Genomic DNA, 21,377 nt, shown 5'->3' on the forward strand with positions numbered 1-21,377 from the left:
CATGCCTCACCACTGGACCAGAAAACCTGCGAGGCCAGCTTTGCTTTCACGTTGGTTTAAGTGAGGAGTGACTCCACTGAAGTCGATTCAGTCGACAACCACAGAACCGGAGCAGGCGAAATGAGAACTGGGGCCCTTTCATCTTTTTTTTTTTGCTTCTCGCTGCTGCTACCAAGAATCACCTGAGACTCTGGGCGTGTGCGATGTGCAAGCCTGAGGCCTTCATGGGTGAGCTCCGCTGCGGTTATTAATCTGCTGTGTCTAAGCAATACAGGGACTGAGTGTTTTGAACATAACACCTTCGCCACGTTTTAATGGATCTTCAAGTGTCATAAAGTATCATTCTATCATAAAAGATGCTCTTTATTACCAGATCAGGAGGATGGGAATCGTGAAGATTTTCTTCTTTAAAATACCACCAATAATTAGTTCCCAGCCACCCATCTGTAAAAGCGAGAAACTCTCATTAGCGTGTTAGTGCCTCTAACAGCGCTTGGAAACACATCAGAAATACTCCTCTCTCTCCCGCAGCCTCTAAAACGGTGCCACAGGCCCGTCGATGTCTCCAATTACCTGCTGGGACTCTCGCCGAGGTCTCGCCTGGATGCACCCGGCAGCCTTCGGCAGCGATCCCGCCTGCCCGCCGCCGGCCCAGGCTGAGGCCGCGGCGCCACCACCAGGTGGCGCCGCGGCCTCAGCCTGGGCCGGCGGCGGAGCCCCGGCCTGCCGCAGCCGCGGTACCCGCCTGGGGCGGGGCCGGCCGGGCGCGCCGCTCGCCGGGCCGGGCCTGCTGCTCCCCCGGCCGGGCCCGCCTCTCCCCCTGCCCACCGCCCGCGGCCCGCGGGGCCGCCCTGCCTTCCCGCCCCGGGAGGGGGCCGGGTGCGGTTGGCGAGCTAGCTGGGAGCGAGAGAAGTGTGACGGCATGGGTTTCACCGTGACGTCTGGGGGAAGGGGTGGATTAGGAGAGGGCTGACTTCGCGGGAGCAGGTGGATGACCCGACAAATATTTGCGTTATCTATTTCATATGAATACTCTTCATGCCCACATGCGTTATTTCGTTTCACGTACCGTGAATGCGATTGTTAAAGGAACTGAAGAGGACGCAGAACGCCATGACGTGCGCACGTCTCCTGGAGAAGACAACACTAAAGCTTCTGGGCTGTCAACGTGCTCCAGCCAGCACAAGGGTGCTGGAACCGGTTCACTCTTCCCAAAGCTACGACTACTGGAACCGGTGGAGTAGCACCAGACAGGAGGAACCCCAGCCTACAGCAGGCCGAGCGTGCATCACCTGGGGCAGCACAGGGACCCTCCTACGTGTAAATCGTCTGGGAAGCAGCTCCACAGCTATAGGTTTCAAGACTAAAATGGATTTCAAGACTTCTCCATTTGGCGCTTGTTAGCATGCTTGGAGAAGTGGAGAATGGGGCCAAAATCCAGTGTTAGGTGGCACGGGTCCCCTCACAGTGCGGTCTGGAGGTCAGGGCAGCTACACAAGAGGCAAACAGAAGAGGCACTTAAGAGGGGATGTTGACCAGTCTGGCCTCTAACCATGACAAGAGGACTGCTGCTTTTTATGGAAGCTGAAAAAATGAAATTGTGTTTGGGTAGATGATAGAGAGTGACAGGAGGGATTAATTGGTGCTCAAAGAGAAGAGACTAGTTCTTGGCACAAGTGAAGACAATTTTATTGTAGGTATGTTGATCAGAGTTGATGTCCCCTCTGTAACACACCAATTGAACCCAATAAAAGATTTGGTTTATTTTGCTCTTGACGCCTGGATTTCCTAACCCTGGAGCTCCATCCAAATCCTCTGCAGGTACCCTGCCTGCCATCAACACTTCTCTCTTCTTTCTAACCTGGGATTTCTGGTTACTCCAGATGGAGTAGGTCTTTGAAGTGAGGGGAGGAGTACTTATCATACCTCAGACCCCACCCATTATTTTGTGAGCTGTCCAAACTGCCATGCTGACCATTTCATGCTGACCACCTCATGCCTTTCAGATGGTGCTGCCTGTACTTCTAAAGCTAGTGCTTGCAGGCAGGAGAGGAACACGTGAGTCCTGCTGTGTCCTCTGTCTTTGCCCTCTTTTATGTCATGTGGCTAAATGGGGAACACTCCATTTATGTTACCAATCCAGAACCGTCTGTGCTATTCTAGGGTTTTTTGAGCTCCCCTCTTTCTCAGGAAGGTTGTCCACTTCCCTCCCATGGGATGATGACTGGAGGGCTTCTCCCAGCCTACTCTAAACTGGATGTTGAAGAGCCACTTCATTTTGAGATCAGTACATTAAGAGATAAACCACTGATATTGAGAGGAACGAGGTGAGATCCTCACCACAACAAAAGATACCTATTTAATACAGATCTCATCAAGAACTTGTTTCCCTTCTTTCCCCACGAAGTTGACCTTTCTTGATTAGATGATTCTGTATTTTCAGATAGAAAATGATTGTTATTGTGAATTCCCCTTAGTTTTGACCACAGCAGTTTTCCACCTCGAGGTTGCCTTGCTGGCTGTATGCAACCTGCCACGAACGTGTATCCAGCCCAAACCTTGTCCTAGAAGCTCCAAGGGTCTTCTCCCTAATATGACATCAGTTGTGTGAGGGGAAAATTCTGAAGTCCTCTAGGAAAAACAGCAACCAGGAGTGGTCCGTAGCAAACCAACTCATTCAGCCAACAGGCTCCTCCTTGATGGGTTCAAATTGCTCCAGGAAAAAAAAGAAAAAACAAGTGGCTGGGAGTGCACTAAATGAATTATCCCACATGAGAACATTCCCTCATTGCCATCATCCTTCCTGGCCGCTCCTCACACCTGGGGCTAAAAATTGATTCTTATTTTATACCATGTGTGCAATAAACTCATCACTTCAGGGAAGTATTGGACCTGTTTTACATGTGCAAACTGATTGCAACAGGGCTGTCAAGAAAGAATCCTGACATGGAAAATTAATCATTCCTTCTCCTGTGTAATCACAAAACTGGATGATGAAAGAGGTATAGTAACTATATGTGTATTTTATTAGATAGTTTCATAGTGAAATCTTACCTGGAAATTAATTTTAAATTCCTGAGAGCATGCATGAAGTTGGAAAGGTGCCTGAATGGCTCTGAAAAAAACTGTCAAGTTTAATGGTAGTGTATCAAATCAAGAAAGCCGTATTTAGTGAGAGCAGTATTTGACATCATCTTTGACATCTTCATTAACAATCAGAGGGAATACAATACATAGCACTGACACTTTCAAATGACACTGGGTTAGGAAATGTTGCTGAACTGAGAACGAGGCAAAGGAATCCAGAGAGATTAAAATGTGGGTAGAAATGAACAATATGATATTTGTTTGAGGAAAAAAAATACAACATAAAGATATCTATGAAAAATAATTAATGGATAGTAAAAATAGGGCAAACTAGTGAATGCCAGGGTGCATATGCCCCTTCACTACATGGCTGTGCACTCCACGGTGTGATAACAGATCTATCTATTTGTTTGCATCATAGAGTAGAGTTACAGTAGCTCTCATGTGATCTTACTCTGCTGCCACGTTATGTTCAATTCAGGACAGTATTATTTGAACAGTAGGGACAAACTGGAGAAACTTCAGGAAAGGTCAACAGAAGCAATCTGAGATTTAACAGAAAACAGATAGGTATAAATAAAAATAAATAAAGAAATAAAGAAATAAATTGCATAAAATGTAAGATGTTTTTATGGGGATTTGGCTGGGACAAATCACGGTATGTACCTTTTCCCTAGTAAAGGCAGAAAACTGTAGAACATCATCCTATATGCGTAGAACAGACACCTAGACAGGTCTCAAGACAGTGCCAAGACGACTCATAATCCAAGCACTGGACACTGTTTCTCCTCTGGCTCATTATACCTTACCCTTATGGGTGCCTCCTCTCTGATTTTGGAGGTGGACTGTTCCGTCACTGATGACACTGAAAGGTAAAGTATAAGCTTACGACAGGGAACTTTTAATCTGTGAATTCCATACAATGAAATCAAAGTGGCAAAACAGCATTCCCCTCGAGCCCATATTTATTTCCAGGAGGAATAAGTCTATCAGTAGATAAAAGGAAATGAGGAGTTTTTAGAGATTGTGTACATCAACTGCAAGATTTTGTCGTCACAGAACCAATAATTGACTTACTGACACCATTTTGCCAGTGAAACTCTGTCACAACCAGTATTTCCTTGGCGACGTGATTGGCAATTCTGGGAGAACAGTCTCTGATGAAATGCTTACTGTACGCTACGTTATGTCCTATCGGATCACAAAACCTGCACTATTACTGTACTGTGATAGAAAATGCTGATGATAGTGAAAGGCAAAATGCGGGTTTATGGCTTTGCAGTGTAAGAAAACAAAACTGTCAATCAATAGCAGCATCCTTCAGAGGTCACAGGCAACGCCAGCCTTGATGGAGGAGGCTACACTTCACAGGTAAAGGAGGCTCGACTTGGTCCAGGGCATGATAAAATGTACTGGTGACAGTTTCACCTGTCTTTCTCAGATGGTCAGGAGATTTATAAAGCTCTTTTCCTTGAGAAATTTGATCTACAAATGAGTCTTAAAAAGACTTTGAGTTAATATTGGATTATCAATAGTTTGGACTTCCAGGCTTGTCAGCCACTTCCCTGTCCCAGATTGCTCAGCTGTAAAAGACTTATGTTGCTTTTGCTTACAGGTGCTTGTAGACGTACCAGTATCCTGAAGCGGTCACACCGGGTGCTCCTCATGCTGATGTTCACTCTGTAACTGACAGTCAAATGAGCACACTCATCTGTTGTGAGGAGTTGGTTATGGGATCCTAGTAAGACACTGCCCCTCTTTTTTTAAAGCATTCTCATTTAGATCCCCAGATCTGGTTAAAAAAAGTACTGCATTGGCAAATCCACCATTTCAGCACAGTCACAGACAAAAAGCAGCATTGCCTTCCACCACCTATTTCAATTGAATAAAATTTATTTGTTTGTAAATGACAAAAGAAAATTGATTAGATAAATATCAATGTCAGTGATCTGCTTGTGTGCAAAGCAGCAATTTTATTTTCGGCTTAATGTGCCCAGAGACTAGATACAGTTGCCACAAAGTTAAAAGGCAAAATTAATTGCTGTTATGCTGTAAATAAATGCTGGGCTATTCTACAGCTCTGTCTGGCTTCTGTCCTCACTGCTTGCCCCCCAGCCTCCTCTGGGCAGCACTGCTGCACCAGCTGGAGACTGCAGTGCTGGTGGTTTACACCTGAGCAAGGAGCACTGGGACCGGCAGCCACAGGTTTCCAAATCTGTATTTGGGAAATACACACAAATGTTGCACAAACTCTTCCGACCTATCCAGGAGTCAGCATTATTCACTCCTTGGAGAGCAGGATTTGCAAGAAATGAGGAAACATTAATTACACAAATGTTTCTTCTTGACATACACAAACACAAGCGGATTTCACAGATGAAACGTCAGTGAGCGCTGGTGGCAGTGGGTCTGTGGGCTGGCGTGGGGTGGATAAAACCCAGCCACCCATTTGCACCTCCACGTTGCCCCGTCTCAGCTTTGCCCGCTGCGGTGCCGCAGCTCTGCCCGTGCGCTCAGTCTGCTCCGCCGATTGCTGGGTCACTGACTGTGCTGCAGCGCTGACTCGCTGACACCATTTCATTTCTGCATGACATAACAGAACAGGCCTCGGAGATTCCTTTATAATGCCACAGATAGACATAAACAGATGCTCCAAACAGATGTAATCAAACACAGATGTGATCTGAAGATTCCCAGGCGGGCTCTGGGGTCCAGCCAAACTGCACGTAGTGCAGACTGACGGCAAGCTGGAAATGCGGCGAGGGGCTCACCTTTCCACCCTCCTGATGCTGCTGAGCAGAGCAAGCTAGCTACGGCAGGTACAAACGCGCACCAGCTGCTGAGGGGCACCTGGGAGTGACTGGGCTGCAGGATGGGCCCCATCACCCCCCATGTAGTGCCTGCCCCACTCTGCCCCCTGCCCCGTGCGGGCTGCAGGGCTGCAGGCACTGTTGTCCTTGGAGGATCTTTCTTGTAGCAGATGATCCTGTCAGGGCCAGCTGTTTTTTTGGTTTTGTTTTTTGGTTTTGGGGTTTTGTGTTTGTTTGTTTGTTTGTTTTTTACCATAATCTACCCAAACAGTCTGCCCTTCCACTGTGACCCTTTCTTTCTAGTGGGTGGTGAGCAACAAGGGGTGGGTGAGTTTCCCATAACTGGCAGAGAGGGCAGTAAAGCCATTCCTGCTCATACAAAACCAGTTATCTCGGGGCAGGTTGATTACCAGGAGGTTGAGGAGTGAGGAAAGTGGGAGAATTGGTGCCAGAAATGAGGGGTGGGAGAGTGGGTCTTTCTTTCCATGTCATCCCTGTGTCTGGTGCTGCCGTTGGGTTTCCACTGATTCCTCGGGTCTCCTTTTCCAGAAGCTCCTGGTTCTGTCTCATGAAAGAGGACACATTTGCTGGAGGATTGTGGGGAAGACAGGTCAGAAGGTGAACAGGGACGAAAGGAAGAATAGTTTTGCTAGAAGAATAGTGCCACCTAGAGCAAGTCCCATATTGGAGGTGTGTGCTTGGTGGGGGCAGGGAGAGTTGGATTCATTTCAAGGAAATTTTGACTTAAGAAGTTCCTCATTTAAGATCCTAGAATATGGGGATGGAAAAAAATCCTTGAGATGTAGTTATCTAAGCAAATGCAACGTGCATTTCTATGACAGAGAAGTAATCACTTCTTAAATTGACTCATGCTATGGGCTTGATCCAAAGTCCATGGAAAAACTCTGACTGACTTCACGGATCCTTGGGGTGTAGGTGGGAACTTTGCCACTGTCTTCAAAAAGAACAGGGCCAGGCTTTTGCTCTTGGCTGAAAAACAAATGCAGGGGAAAGACACAAATCCTTTTCAAACGCTTTAGAAATAATTTATTATTTGAATTTCTGTAGCTATACCGTTGTTAATAACATTAAACACACAGGAATCTATGTTTTGAAGGATATTGTACCTAAATAGAAATTTTACACGTATCTGCTTACATGCTTGCTGTAAAAAAGTTACTTAATAGAAAAAGTAATCATATAAAGATTGTATAGATTCAAAGCAACGTGTTAAAGAGCACCTTTGAGTCCTTTATGATTAAGATCAACAGTTTTCTGATTTGTGTGCATGAACACTGCTTTTCAGAACGGCTGTTTTATTTAGCTTTTCTTACAGAAGTGAGCTGGGTGACAGTAGCTATGATTTCAATAGACAGGGCAGGTGGGGATTTTTTCAAAAGCTTATCCTAATTAATTTGAAGACAATATGAAAAGTATTGATAGCAAACATAAAATACCCATTTGTCAAAGTCCATAGTGCCTGCAGAAAAAGATAGGAGAATTTTAACAGCCTTTCTATGTATAAACATAGTAAGACATTGCAATTGTTGAAAAGTTTTGGAGACGTCTTTTGAAATAGAGGAGTCGTTTTAAATTTATGATTGTATTTAAATTTATATTAACAGACAGTATATATACAGTAATATTTTTAGAAAGTGGCTGAGGTTGAAAAACATACAATGATGTGAACAAAGACAACAAAAATTAGATTGAGATTCACAACGCTTTCTGAGTTTTTTCGACGTCCCGGTTCTTTAACTTTCTTTAGATTTTCCATCTCTAGAAATAGGTAACACTAAACTAGACTGATTTTGACCCGAGCTGCCCTTGTCACCAAAGCTGTCCCTGGGAAATACCGACTTTCACCGACTCCAGATTCACCTAGGGATGATTTGAGCATGTGGTTTGCGTTCAAGAATGCCCTGTAAATATAAACAACTATTACGACTCGAGTACATTAAGTTGACAAAAGCGTGCTAATGCTGTGCTGACGACACTGGCCCTTGCATTACGGTCCTTACACGGGTGCCGCTGCTCGATCCGGCCAGCCGGGCGGCGGGGCGGCTCAGCCGGGCGGCGGGCCCTCCCGCGCTCTCCTCGCTGCCCTCTCATCTTTGCTCCCAGTACAGTAACAGAAAGCAAAGGTGTGTTTTCCCCCCCAGGGGTGCGGGCGGCTCAGAGCCCGCTGCAGAGACGGTCTCCGGCGGTGCCTCCCCGTTGGGAACACGAAAAGTCCGCGAAACGCGAGAGCAAACCCACCTCCTCTCCCCCTAAAACTCTTGCTCCTCCGAGCTGCGAAGAGGATGATTTTGGGGGAAAAAAAAAAAAAGAAGAAGACCCCCTCAGCCCCACGCCGCCGCGGGACGGAGAAGGGCAGCTCCGCCGGGGCCCCTGCCCCCGCCGTGCGCGCCCGGGGCGGCGAGGGGAGCCGGGGAGCCGGGGGACAGCGCCCGGGGAGGGGTTTCCTTCCCTCGGCCAGCTCGCAGGGCAGAGCGGGGTGCGGGGGTGGGCTCCCGGGGGGCTCGGGGGGGCTCGGGGGGGCTCCCGGGGGCGAGGCCGCGGCTCGGGGGTTAGCGGCCGGGGCCCCGCATGGCAGCCGCCCCCGAGGCTCGAGCGGGGGCACGGAGGGGCTGTGGGGGCCCGGGGGGGCCCAGCCCGCGGGGCCGCTGCAAGGAAAGCACCTGCCCCGCCGAGGAAGTGCTTTTAATTAAGCGCGGTAATGACCTCCCCCTCGGCCGCGGGGAGACGAGTCAAGTGCTTTTGCCCTCCGGGCCGGGATCCTTCCTTCAATGCCGGCTTTGCCCGAGCTGCCAGACCCCGGTTAAAGTTAAGGTAATAGGAGGGTTAAAAAAGCCCCCGGAGCCCCGGCTGCCGGAGAGGCCCCCGCGCCCCCGCCGCGCCAGGGACCCCCGCGGGCCCCCCCCGGCTGCCCCCGCCTCCCCCGTCGCCCCGGTACCGCTTCTCTCTCCGACAGGTCCCAAAAGGGAATAGAGGGGCAAAGGGTTTGCTCTCCTATTTTTCACACTTCGGGGGAAAATGCCACTTTTCCAGGCGTGACAGTTCCTCCCCCCGCCTCCGCGCCTGCCCTGCTGGAAAAAGAAAAATCCCAGCGAGGCCCCTGGGCAGGCCCAAGGCAGGCGGGTGGCTTTCGGCAAGGCCGCCGCCGTGGCTGTGGGCTGCCGGTGCCCCCGCGGGGGGACCCCGCCGGTGCCGCCGCCGCTGCCCCCGCCGCAGGCGCGCCTCTGGCCCGGGCGCGTCTGCACTCGCCCGGCCGCGGAGAGCCGGAGGGAGAGCTTGTGTCCCTGCTCCCCGCACCGCAGGGAAGCCGTTTCAGAAGGTGGCCAGGGCATGAGGAGAGAGGGGAGAGCCTGCCCCAAGGGGGGGGCAAGGGGGGGCAACGCAGGCTGGCGGGACCTGCCCCCGCCAACAGCAAAATGACACGCGGGGCTTTGTCGGCTCCATCGGCCCCTCTGAGGCGGCATCTTTCGAGGACTGCAAAGAAAATACTGTCTTGCAGTCACTGTAATCCACGGTTTTCATTTACTATTATTCAATCAGGATTTATCTCTGTTTTTTTAGGAGGCTACTTTTCCAGGACTGTTACTCGATACTGATCCATTAAATCATTCCAGCTGAGAGATTAAATGTATGATTTGCAACCAGCTGGATTTCTTAAATGGTGTCTTCGCCTCCCTTCAGAGTATGAGCAGACCCGACGAGAAAACACTTTGCTTTGGCATGGAAACCCGCACATTTGCCCGAAGATTACCACACGGAGTTCATTCAATGCCAACAGTATTCTCTTCCTTTCTCTTCACCGGATTAGATTTCCCCCAGCCATAAAATGCCTCCAAAAGCGAGATACCATCGAAATGGCAACGCATGCCAACCGAGCGAGTGGGCAGCAGGCTTCAGCCTTCCCTCGCAGGAACCCCGCAGCCCCTCGCCGCCTTTCGCGGGGCTGCCCCGGCTCCAGCGAGCCCCTGAAAAGGGCGCGGCGCCCGGGCAGGGGGAGCCGGGGACGCGCCGGGCACCGGCCGGGGGCTGGGGTCCCCCCGCACTGGTCGAGGTAATAAATACACCCGATTTAGAGTAATTATAGGAGAGCGACCGGCCGCCCTCCACCTCCGGAGATCCCCTCCCGGGACGGCATCTCGGAGACTGGCAGAAAAAAACATCAGATCTCAAAGTAATAGCGTGTAGGTGGGAAGCACCGCCGCTTTCGCTGTGCCGGCCTCGCCCGAAAAAAAAGAAAAAAATGCCCCTTCCAAGCTGAAAGGTATCTGGGGCTTCTCTCAGACCGAAACCACCCCGCAGAGCCACGGCACCGTGGGGGATCTGCCGCGGAAAGCGCTGACATTTTTTGGGCACGCTCGGGGAGACGGAGCCCGGCTCCGCACACCCCCAGAGCCGCAGAGCCCGCTGTCAGCATCGCCTCTTGCCTCCGACCGCCTCGCTTTCTGCTAAAATCGCGAGGGAGGTGGGATCGCCCACCTCCGGCCCTTCTAATTTGGGAAGGCAGCGAGGTGAGCTGCGCAGGGACGGAGCCTGCCCCCACGCCACTCTCTCCGCGGCCACCCGTGGGGCCCCCGCCGCCCGGCTCCGCGCCCCGCGCAGCGCTGCCAACACCTCCCTGCCCCACGTCTGGTTTCGTTTGATTCCGGGAGGTTTCCAAACCGTTCTGACTTTCCAGTTGTTGATGTTTTTGTTGGGTGTGCGCTCGACACGCTCTTAAGAGCCATGTCCCAAGCCGTTTCTTAAGTTTTCAATGCCCCCTCCCTTCCTCAGCGCCAGCCGCGGCCTCGCTCGCTGCGCGGTGCGTAGTGTTTCGGGGTGCGGGGCGCGGATCCCGAGCAGCTGCTGGGCTCATGTGTAACCGCATATCTCAGGGTATGGAGAGAAACCCGCTTGTTGCTGGCCCTGCAGCGGCTTGGGAGCCCCGTCCCCCCGCTCCAGCAGCCCCTGCGCCCTCCGCGCCTGCCGCCCCGGGGAGGCCGTGCCCCTGCCCTGCTCCTCCGGCCTTGGCAGCGGACCGGGCTGGAAGGAGCGAGCTGCGGGGAGCAGATCCCCCGCCTGCCCTGTGCGCCCCGTCGGTGGGAAGCAGCCGGTTCCCTACGACGGGGCGGCCCCGGCGGCCGGAGCCGGCGGCCGCTTGCTTTCACGGCGCCGGGGTAAATAGACGGGGGTCCCGGCTCGGCCTTGCCCGCTGGTCGGGTCGGGCCTCTGTCGGGGATGCCGTTAGCTCAGGCTTTGGTAACGCTTTCCCGCCTCCCGCAGCTCTCCGGTGACAACAGGGCGACGGTATTGCGCCTCTTTCGATTGAACGCACCCCGCTGAAGCAGAGGGGCTGGCAGTCCCCTGCTCCCCGCCGGCAGCACCCCGAGGTGTGCGGGGAGAGGTGTCTCCCCGGCCACGCACCCCGCCGTCCCCTTGCGAAGGAGCGCCTGTCCCCCCGCGGCGTGGGTGCCGCTGCCGGGGCGGCCGCGTCCCCCGGGCACCTGCCGCCGGGCTTTGCAAAGCGGCGGGCGAAAGCCGGGCCCCGCAGGGGGGCGGCGGATGGCGGGAGGTGGGCGCGGACCTGCCCCTTCCCCGCGGAGCCCGGGGGCGCCCAGAGGCCGCGGGGGCAAGCGGGGAGGGGGAGCAAAATGTCCGCCCGGAGCCTGCCGGCGGCGGGGTGACTGTGTCCGGCTCCCTGGGCAGCGTGGTCGGGGGGAAGAGGAGGAACGATGACGCCCTTACTGCTAAAGTGCTCTCGGATCGCGTCTCTGCTCTCTCCCCAGCACAACTGCGTCTAAAACGGGGCTTTGGAAAGGAGGGATTGGGGGTATTTTTGCCGAGACCCCAACTCCTGCACTGCTAGAAACCGCTCTTCCAATATGATTCGCTGGACTTTGTCCAACTTCACAGCAAACTGTAGGCTTTATAAAGTCCCGCTGGCTCTTCACCCCCCCGGCTTTTTTCTTCCTCACTGTTGCCAGCCAGTCTTGCCCGTGTTGACACCCAGACGAGCTCTTGACAGTCACTTTTCAGACTCAGATGTCCGTCTCACACGCGGTAGTTTTAACTACTGCCTCGGTTTTCACGCGGCAGCCTATTTTTGGAGCGCAGGGCAGCGCAAATGAATATTCCTGATGAAGGTAGCTTTCATCGGGTTCTTTACAAAATCTACTCCCCCTTCCTCCCTCCCACCCCCTAGATATACACGCACCATACCAAGGTTTGCATTTTTCATGGCGGGACAGGCAAGTCTATAAAAGGCGTGTTTGTTTTTCCTGGCTGTTTCAAATATGTATTTCCTGGAGGACTTCGCATCTAATGGGGTCATCAGAAGCACATGTGCGATTTTCATCTTTCCAACTGATTTTTCCTCTCCCCCGCTTCTCCTGAGCAGCACTGCTTGCTGATGTAACATTTTACCTGTCTGTTCACCTTAGCTCCCACTAAACTTGTCCGTTTCCCCCTCTGAGTCCCAAACTCTTGGTGAAGTCCCAATTTGTTTCCGTGTGTCTGTCCGTCTGTTTTTTTTTAAAGAATTTTTTTTTTTTTCTTTCCTTCTTTTTTTCCTGTCGGCCACGGGTTGGGCCGGAGGCAGGAACAGCTCATTGCTCTGCCGCCCTCAAGCCCGGCCGCCTCCCGGTGCCCCGGGGCGCGGAGCGGGACCGGCTCTGCGGCACACCGGGGCTCCGGAAAAAGGCGAATTTGAGATTTGGAGCTGGAGGCTGAGCGTTCTCGTCCAGCGGCAAAAAAACAAAAAAAAACCCCAAAAACAACCAACAGCCAAACAGCCTCCCTCCCGTTTATTTAAGTGGGAAGGAGATGGACCTTCTTCCCGAGCAAGGAGTCGCCTCCCCGGTGCAGGGAGGGGAAGCTTTGAGCCCCGCTCCCCGCAGCAAAATGGGAAAAAGCTGATGGCTCAGCCCAGCTCCTTAGTTTAAGTATGTATTTTTCCAAACCCCAGAGCTACTCTCCTTCAGACAAAACCCTCACCTTTTCCTTGTGTGCTGAAGCACTGAAAGTTCCCTTCAGTATATTTTTCTTGGCTGTCTGAGCCGCAGCGTTTTGATTCACTAAGCAGAGGAAGTTAAAGAGCTCTGCAGTAAGGGCCAGTGGCCAGTGTTTTCATCGCCATCCCCCTACATTATTTGTCATGCTCAAGTGAGGGTTTGTTCAAGGCAAGAGCCTGCTCATACCGGGCTGCATTTGTTTCTCCTAAAGAAGGGAATAGATTTTGTTTCCGGGTCTGGTAACAGAAGCCCGAGTGCCTTACACAAACATCGCTGGGCAGGCAGGGGCACTTCCAAGGCTTTTGGTGCCGGGGCTGGAGCAGCCCCCTTCAAACACAGATTGAGGCTTCAGTTAGGCCCAAAGTGCTGAGCCAGGGGTGGGACGGAGAAGAGGGAACGTAGTTTTCTCCAGGGTAGCCCACAAGAAATATGCCAAGCAGGCAGCTTCTCTCGTGTAGATCACATTGAATGTCTGCAAAATGGCTTATATTATCCGAAGGAAAACGCAGCCACACAGCCTTGTAGACGAGATGCGACTGTGTTTCCCAGAGGGTCCTGTTTACCCCTAGGCTCCTGCAAGGGCTTGCAGAGGGAAGGCGTTTAACCAGCAAGCTCCAGCGTACGCTCCCCTGCTTATAGGAAAGGCTCTTACTCCAATAAACTCTCTCCCTGTTCCCAGTAGAGGGTCATGCTCCCCTCCGAGGACTGTGCCACATCTTCAGTAGCCGGTCGGGATGCTCTCCCCTTGCGTCCGTCAGTATTTTCCCGGCAGGGTGATGAGCTGAGCCCTGGCAGGACAGCTAAAATTATTTTCTGTCTCAAATGTGTAATTTCTCTCATAACCCTCTTCAGCGCAGCACCAGGACAGTTAGCGCTCATATAATAAAGTAGAGGGCTTCCCAGCAGAACAAATCTGCTCTAGCACACCGTGAATATTCAGTGCCCTGCTATCTAAAGGAATTACTCCAGTTACAGTTCTGGGCTCCGTAAATGCTGCATTCATTATGTAATTTGGTAAGGTTTTAGTTTGAGGGCAAATATCATTTTTATACATATGTATATGCATATGCATGTATATATATCTATGTGTGTGTGCGTATCCGCAAGAGGCAGCGAGCGTGGTTTCCCCCTGGGTGTCCCAGCTATAGGGGCTCAGCTGCAGGGTTTGCCCGCGGCATCCCAGCCTCAGTCCGGGATAACCGGGGGGAGTTTCAGTGGTAAAGCCTGCCGGGTCCGGACCATCTTTTTATTTATGCCCTGAAACCTGCGTGGGTACCCCGCAACCAGCCAGCCCTGAGATGAGATATGCCCCATGTAACGTAATGCTAGTGAATCATAACTAATCTGTTTAAAACCAAGGATTAGTCACGTCAGTTTCGGCATATTCCTCTATCGGGAACTTTTTTGGTGCGTGGAAAATCGGGGGGATTTGGGCTAATTTACCAAACATCATTACTAAGGCAAGTACGGTCCGATAAAATGAGTCCTAACATGTACGGGTTTTCAGGTTGCATTACACACGTCCCGTCATCTGGGCTTTAAGCTGTGTGCGCCCTTAATGCTAGATTGACCTGCAGATTTGTTTTTTTTTTTTTTTTTCCTCTTACTGCATGATTTCTGTTTCTAACTGTCTCTAATTGACTTCAGCGACTCGCCCTCTCTTCCTCTGCGTATAAAAGTGATCCTCGCTGCAATTTACAGTTTTCATCCCCCCTCGCTTTCGAAGGGCCTTTCTCACCCTGTCAGCCCTTCATTTACTTTCCCCGATCGAATTCTGCCTCCTCTGTGCAATATGACCTTTTATTAACCACGTAAACCCCATCCTGTTTTCATACTGCCTCTTTAACTGTTCCCCATCTTGGCTTTACTCTTTCCCTAATCTCTCTCTCTCTCTTTTTTTTTTTTTTTTTTTTCTTTTTTCCTCCAGCGGGCAAAGCCTTAAGGCTTTACTTCGGTTTCGAGACCATGTTTTATTAACCCAGTCGTTCTGTTCCCAAACTTACTTCTATCTCTAAAAATACAAAATAATTAACTAGCCAATTAATTAATTCTTTACAATATTGCACCGCTGCATGTGTTATTTTACAGGGAGCGGGGATCTTCTGTAGCCCTAGGAAGCAGCGGTTCCTCTACTTGCGAAATGTTTATTTTCAAAGGATTAAAATTCATAGCTAAAATTATTAGATGCCCCTCAAAGGAAATAACAGGCTCTGTTATTGAGACCCTAATGCAGGCAGGACCACACGGGTACGCTCCCACAGCAGAGGCAACAGCCGCATCCTCTCTGCTGCTGAAAAATCACCCCAAAGAGCAGAAACAGGAGAAACATAAACCTGAATAGACCACATCGTCTCTTCTATAGCATTATACCCCGCTGCACCCCAGCATAACGAGAACACTGGGTTTATAACCACGAGTAAGAGAGCTTTTTCCCGAGGCTGATCCTCCCCGTTACCGACATCCATACCTTCCCTTCTATAGACTTTAACGGGGCCTCCGAGAAATGTGCTTTTAGCGGACACCCACAAACGCAGAGAGGCGCTAATCCAGCCCCAGATTATATCCAATTAGGACATTGCCCGCACAAAACTCCCGCTGATTGAAATTTCAGCCAGCGTCTGAAACCTGGACACGATCTTTGCTGATCTACACATATTTCTATCCCGCTTGAAGCCATATCGTTTACTCAGTTTATTTTTCACAAGAAATTCATTTTAGGGGGAAAAAAGGTATAAAGCTTGCTCCCCTTGCAAGCTCTGAGGAACATTTTAAACGTGATATATCACATTCGGCTTCTAGCAAAGAGTTGGTAGCGAGGGTGCAAGCTGTAATGAGATCACCCTGAGCTCTTATCTTTTAATGAAGCAAACTTGCAAGCAACTTGCCTGTCTCTTTTGCCACCCTGTGCTTTCAGAAAAGAAAAAAAGAAAGAAAGAAAGAAAAAGGAGAGGAACAGAGCAATCCCACTCCCGGCATCACTCCCACAGGCGCTGGAAAGGCGTTTGCAGTGCGGCCGTGCCGGACCCTGGGGCGAGGGGGGAGGCGGGGGCGGCTTTCCGCCGGGGCCAGCGGACACCGGGGCGGAAAAGCCCGCAGCCTGCCCGGCCGTGCCCTGGGGGCAGCAGGGGGCCACCTCCCCGCTCGCCTCAGGGCCCGCACCCCGAGCCTTCCCCGTCCCCTTGCCTCCCCGCTCCCGCGGGGCGCCGCCGGCTCCCCCCGCCGCACGCCGCGTCCCCGGGCCGGGGCGGCCCCCGACGTGCCCGGGCGCTGTTCCGCGGGGCGCCCCAAACGGAGCAGGGGGGCGGGGGGCCGTCTGACCGCCCGCGGGGCGGGAGGGCGAGCGCCGCTCGCAGCCGGGAAGGCCCCGGAGGGGGGGAGCCCCGGGGGCCCCGACGCCGCCCCGGTGCCCGCCGCCTCCCCCGGCCGAGCACCATCGGCCCCGGCCACCGGGCCCCCCGCTCTGCTGCCCCTCGGGGCTGAGCCCGAAAACACCCCGCGGGCGAGTGAAGCAACAGCACGCCGAGTTAGATTTCTAAATTTTATTATAAAATAAAAGCAGAAATATTTTCCAAAGAATGTATTCACATAATATAAACAATAAACAAAACTAAGGTGAGTGACTTGCGGTTGATACTGTCGTTTAGGTCTAAACTTGAGCAGCAATTCCTCTTTTATTTTTTTTTTTTAAAGCCCGCTCCTGCCCTCGTTGCACGCCGAGGGGAGAATCTGCCCCTGCCTTCCTCTGGGCCGGAGCCGGGCCCTCACTGCCTTTCCCACCCAGCAAATGGCGAAAGCACCACATGGACAAGGCCGAAGAAGCCCTCTCTCTGCATAGCATCAGCTACAAGAAGGTTACAGAATCTGCCTAGAGCGCGTGTTGCTGCTATAACTTGACTACAACTTTTGTATTCTTAGTTGAAATTGTACATCGTACACCTGCCACGGATACATAACTACAATAGAATAACGGGAGCGATGTGTAACTTCCAAAGAGGCATGGAAACAGCGGCCTTGTGCTCCCTTTTCCTCCCCACTCCCCGAAAAATAAAAGATTACAATGTGCCTTTTCCCACACAGACCGGCCCGATCGAGTGACACCACTGAGACATTTGTGAAGTTAAGGCTGGAAAGAGCTGCTACGCTGAACCTCCTTACAAGCCTGCTGTGGAAATCACAGCTCCTGTCCAACAGTCCTTACACGCCTGAGACCACCTTTAAGCAATCCTTACGGCTTTTCACAACATTACTGCCCACAGCCGCGTCCGATACCTTCCGAACCTGCAGCCAGCCTGCTGCCAAAGGGGACAACACATCCACTAAGGAGTTTGTCATCGCTTTCAAAGTCTCTGGTAAGATTAAGGAGAAAAAAAAAAAAAAAAGAAAAAAACAGAGTAAAGGAGGGCTGGTGCGAAGGAGGGAGCGTGTACAGGGTTTTAAGAGCCCAGATCGACCAGATTAGATGACATGGGGTTGAGGATGGAGTCCTGCAAGCTGTGGTGGTGCATGGGGTCGGCGCTGGGCACGGGGATGGCGCTGGGGCCCTGGGGGTGGCCCAGGCCGTGCAGGGGCTGCAGCCCGGGGTTGGAGCTGAGCAGCAGCGCGGGGCTGGAGGAGGTGTGATCCGGGGTCCCTGACGGCGTCTTCTCGTCCTCTGAGCTCCCCAAAACTGTCTTATTCCCGTTCATTGACGCCGAGAGCGGGTTGTGGCTGTTGGAGTTGGAATTCTCGTTGTTTTCCCTATAGGAAACACAAAAGAGGGAGGGAAATCACCGTGTGGCCACCGCTCCGGGGCGCGCACCGCGGGAGCGGGGGCGGCGGGCGGCGGGGAGCTGGCTCCCGGGGCCGGCGAGCGGGGGGGGAACGCCGAAACAGTAGGTTTACAAACTCTGCAAACCTCCAAGGCCTCTTCATCTGGCACAAAGGTCTAAGGTCCGCTGAGCTTGTAAACAGAGTCTCCCACTAGCCCAGCGGAAAGTGTCACTTTGCCAAAACGTCATTTTCTGCGTCCAAAGCGTTTGCACAGCGTGGGGAGGGAGGGGGAAGGAAAGGAAAGGGGGGAGAGGAAGACATTAAAAAAAAAAAACAAACCAACTTTTAAACTTTAAAACTGCTGCCGGAGCCAAAGAGAAGTTCGGCCGCGATTTCTCCCGGGAAGGCGAAAGCACGGCGAGCTGCAGGCAGGATGGCTCCGCGCAGGAGCGCAGCCTGCATCAGGCTCCCGTCAGGCGGGAAAGGCTTTTGCTTAAGTAACTCGACGTTTTTTTTTTTCCCCTCGCCCGGAGCTTCAAGCCCCAAACATAGCCCAATATGGAAGATAAGGCAAGCAAAGAGAGTCAACTCGCTTATTTCCCCGGCCCTCTCGGGCACGGCTCCGCACGGCCGCTGCTGTCCCTCCGTCCCTCCTCGGGCGGCGGAGGGCGCAGCCGGGGGGCCGCTCTCCCGGCCCCGCGGCGGAGGGAGCCGGCACCGCCGCTGCGCTACCGACGGAGGCGGCCGGCTGGGAAAGGCAGGGCATAATTTCAAAATACATCACCGGGTAGATACCGAGAAATCGCTGGAGGCTGGCCAAGCCCTTGCAGAGATATATACATATTTTTTTTTTTTCCGAAATGAGAGGGGCAATATGGAGTGCGGGCAGCCGCCCCGTCAAGGCTAAGGCGGCTTTTAGACACAGCCCTGGTAGAAGTACTTTCGACACAGCCCTGCCCGAAATACTGAAGGCATTGCAAGTCTATTTAAAAGCTTCTGCGGAAGCTTTGAAACACACTATCTGGCAGAGGGGCCCTATCCTGCAGGATTTGGTGGGGAGCAGCGAAGCCATTGCGCTGACGGTTTTTCCTCAATAAGGGCTGCAGGATGTGGCTGGAGACACTATGTGCCAAAAAAGTAAAAATAGACAAGAAAGCTCTGTTTGAACAAGTTTGCTTGAGTGAATGGCAATCCCATGAACGGTCTGTTTTCCAACGCCTGGAGTGTAATATTAGGTTGAGTGTATTTTTCAATGTCAAAAATCTTATGTGTCTCTGGAGGCCTTTAAAATTTGATTCCTCGGGAAAAACAAAACAAAACACGAATGGAATAAGTGTAACCTTCATTTCCTTTGGATATTTGAAGGTGAGTCCCCGCTATCAGTAATAAAAAGCATCTCTAACATCTCGTAAAACCAACACTTGCGGGGATTTGAAGGAAAATTAAAGCTCTAGCACCGTTTCGGGAAATGTGTGGAGCAAATCTGTGCGGAGCCCGAACCTGCCGGGCTGCAAAGCTGCGCGGCCGCGGCGCTGGCCGTTTCCAAAACACATTAGGCAGAAGCGAAAAATAGGAGTCTCCTCGGAGAGACGGATCTACGGGAGATTTCTAATCCGTTCATCAACGGCGCAGGCCCTACGACCGGGCAATTCGGTGAGCTAGTGAGGAGCCACCGTGCAGTTAGAGGACGCTTTTTGCTTCTTCAAACCGTCTTCCTAAGGCAGGGGGACTGCTGACGGAAAAGTCATCCCGAATACCCAAGGCTGTAGGCATTAACCTCTGCCCGGCAATTAATGGTCCCTTCACTCCATTTAACGAGAAAAACACAGTTTCGGAATCACGCTCGGTATAAGAATATACACCTCGTAACACGCATTCGTGAGCACCTTGCTGGGTAGTGAATACGAACTGCAATGTAATGAGCGAGGCAGCAGCTTGCTCCGGGCAGTCCCTGCCCCTGACGCCAGGAGCCGACCTTAGAGGCAATTTTTGCTAACGGCGTTCAGACCCGCTCCTTCCCCGGCTGCCCCCCGACTTGCCCTCTCCGCCCCGGGGTAACCCTCAGGGACACGCTCCGAGCTGTGCGGGGCGCCGAGCCCTCGCCCGCAGCCCCGCCGCCGCCGGCCTCTCCCGCCGGGCCGCGGTCCCGCACCCGCACCTCCGGCCCCGCCGCCCGGCCGGGCCCCACGCCGGGTTGCGGCGGGGAGGAGGCGGCCGCGCTGCTTAACCGGGAGTCGCCGCCGGCCGCGGGAAGCGGCCCCGGCAGAAGGGCGCCCGGCTGCGCGGGGCGCGGCGTCTCGGCGGGGAAGGGGTCCCGGCCGCCTCTCCCGGGGGCTGCTTTTGGCGGACAGGCGGCCTCGCCGGGCGCCCACCTCCGCTTCTCCGGGCGCCCCCGGCCCCTCCCGGGCGCGCCGTCCCGCGGGCCTCCCCGCAGCCGGGGCTGGGGCAGAGGGAGAGGCGCGGGGCGAGCGGCGGGGCCGGGGATCGAGCCGGGGGGGAGCCGGGGGGGCAGAGCCGTACCTTTCCTTGGCCTCGGCCGCGCGGTCCCGCTGCCGGCGGTTCTTGAACCAGTTGCTGACCTGGGTGGTGGTGAGGCCGGTGGCCTCGGCCAGCTCCCGCTTCTCGCGGGGGGACGGGTAGGGGTTGTGGGCGTACCACTCGCGGAGGACGCTGCGGCTCTTCTCCTTGAAGCAGTAGCTGGTCTCCTCGCCGTCCCAGATGGAGCGGGGCAGCGGGAACTTGCGGCGCACCCGGTACTTGCCCACCGCCCCTAGGGGTCGCCCCCGCAGCTTCTCCGCCTCGATGTAGTGCGCCTTCAGCCAGAGCTGCTGCAGCTTGGGGTGGTTGTGCGCCGAGAACTGGTGGCTCTCCAGGATCTTGTAGAGCTCGCGGAAGTTGCCCCGGTGGAAGGCCACCACCGCCTTGGCCTTCAGGACGCTCTCGTTCTTGTGGAGGTGCTCGCAGGCAGGGAGGGACCAGAGGAACCGCCCCAGCCGCTCGATGTTGCCGCCTTGCTGGAGCACTTCGCAGACGCAGGCCACTTGCTCTTGGGTGAAGCCAAAAGTCGGGAGCATCGACATGGTGAGCCCTGCCCCGCCGCGCACCCTACGGCCGCATAGAGGGGAGCGGCGCGGGGCGGCGGGCAGCGCTCGGCATGCGGGGCCGGCCCCGGGGCGGCGGCGCCCGGCGGGGCCCGGGCGGGCGTCACGGCCGGGCGCGGGGGGCCGCGGCCATCGGCGGCGCCCGGCCCCGGAGCGGCCGCGGGAGCCGGGGAAAAAAAAGGCGAAGAGCGAAGGAAAAAAAAAAAGTCTCGGGAGCCCGAGCGCGGGCGGCTTTTCCCCCCGGCCGCCTCCTTTTTGTAAGTCCAAGTTGCGAGAGTAACTTTCCGCCTCTTTTGTCTCCTATCTGCAGCGCTCGCAGCGGCCGCGGCTCTCCCACCCCCACCCCCCTCGGCCGCCGGTTTGGGATCTCCCTGCTTCCCCCCCACCCCCCGCCGCCGCAAGATCCCACATAATATAGTGGTAAAGCCCTGCTCCCTCGCTCCTCTCCCTCTCGGAGTTTTCCCCCCCTTTCTTTCTCTCTCTCTCCCCCTTTTTTTTTTAATAATATTATTCTAAGCTGGCATGAAAAGTGATTATCCGCGCTGTGATTGGTCCGGTTATCTGACCCGGGGACTGCCAGGAGAAGACAATAGTTTTAGTCAAATTATTTGCCATGGTGACGCTGT

General features: G+C 53.7%; 1 protein-coding gene across 2 annotated transcripts; it reads right to left on the minus strand.

Annotated features, from left to right (window-relative positions):
* Positions 1-16,432: 16,432 nt before the first annotated feature.
* On the minus strand, positions 16,433-20,730 carry SIX2 (SIX homeobox 2; the record flags this gene model as incomplete). 2 transcript variants are annotated; one of them, XR_014227608.1, is made up of 3 exons in its annotated part: positions 17,605-17,638; positions 17,796-17,901; positions 20,171-20,730. XR_014227608.1 is itself a non-coding variant. In XM_082306336.1 (2 exons), 2 exons carry the CDS (start codon positions 20,728-20,730, stop codon positions 17,335-17,337), a joined length of 864 nt encoding a protein of 287 aa, XP_082162462.1. In that variant the 3' UTR covers positions 16,433-17,334. The 2 variants fall into 2 exon arrangements, 1 of the variants encoding a protein (XP_082162462.1); XM_082306336.1 differs by lacking the exon at positions 17,796-17,901 and having other exon boundaries at positions 16,433-17,638.
* Between the last annotated feature and the right edge of the window lie 647 nt (positions 20,731-21,377).

The sequence above is a fragment of the Platalea leucorodia genome, assembly GCF_965183815.1.
Source record: "Platalea leucorodia genome assembly, chromosome: 3".
NCBI classification, from domain to species: domain Eukaryota; kingdom Metazoa; phylum Chordata; class Aves; order Pelecaniformes; family Threskiornithidae; genus Platalea; species Platalea leucorodia.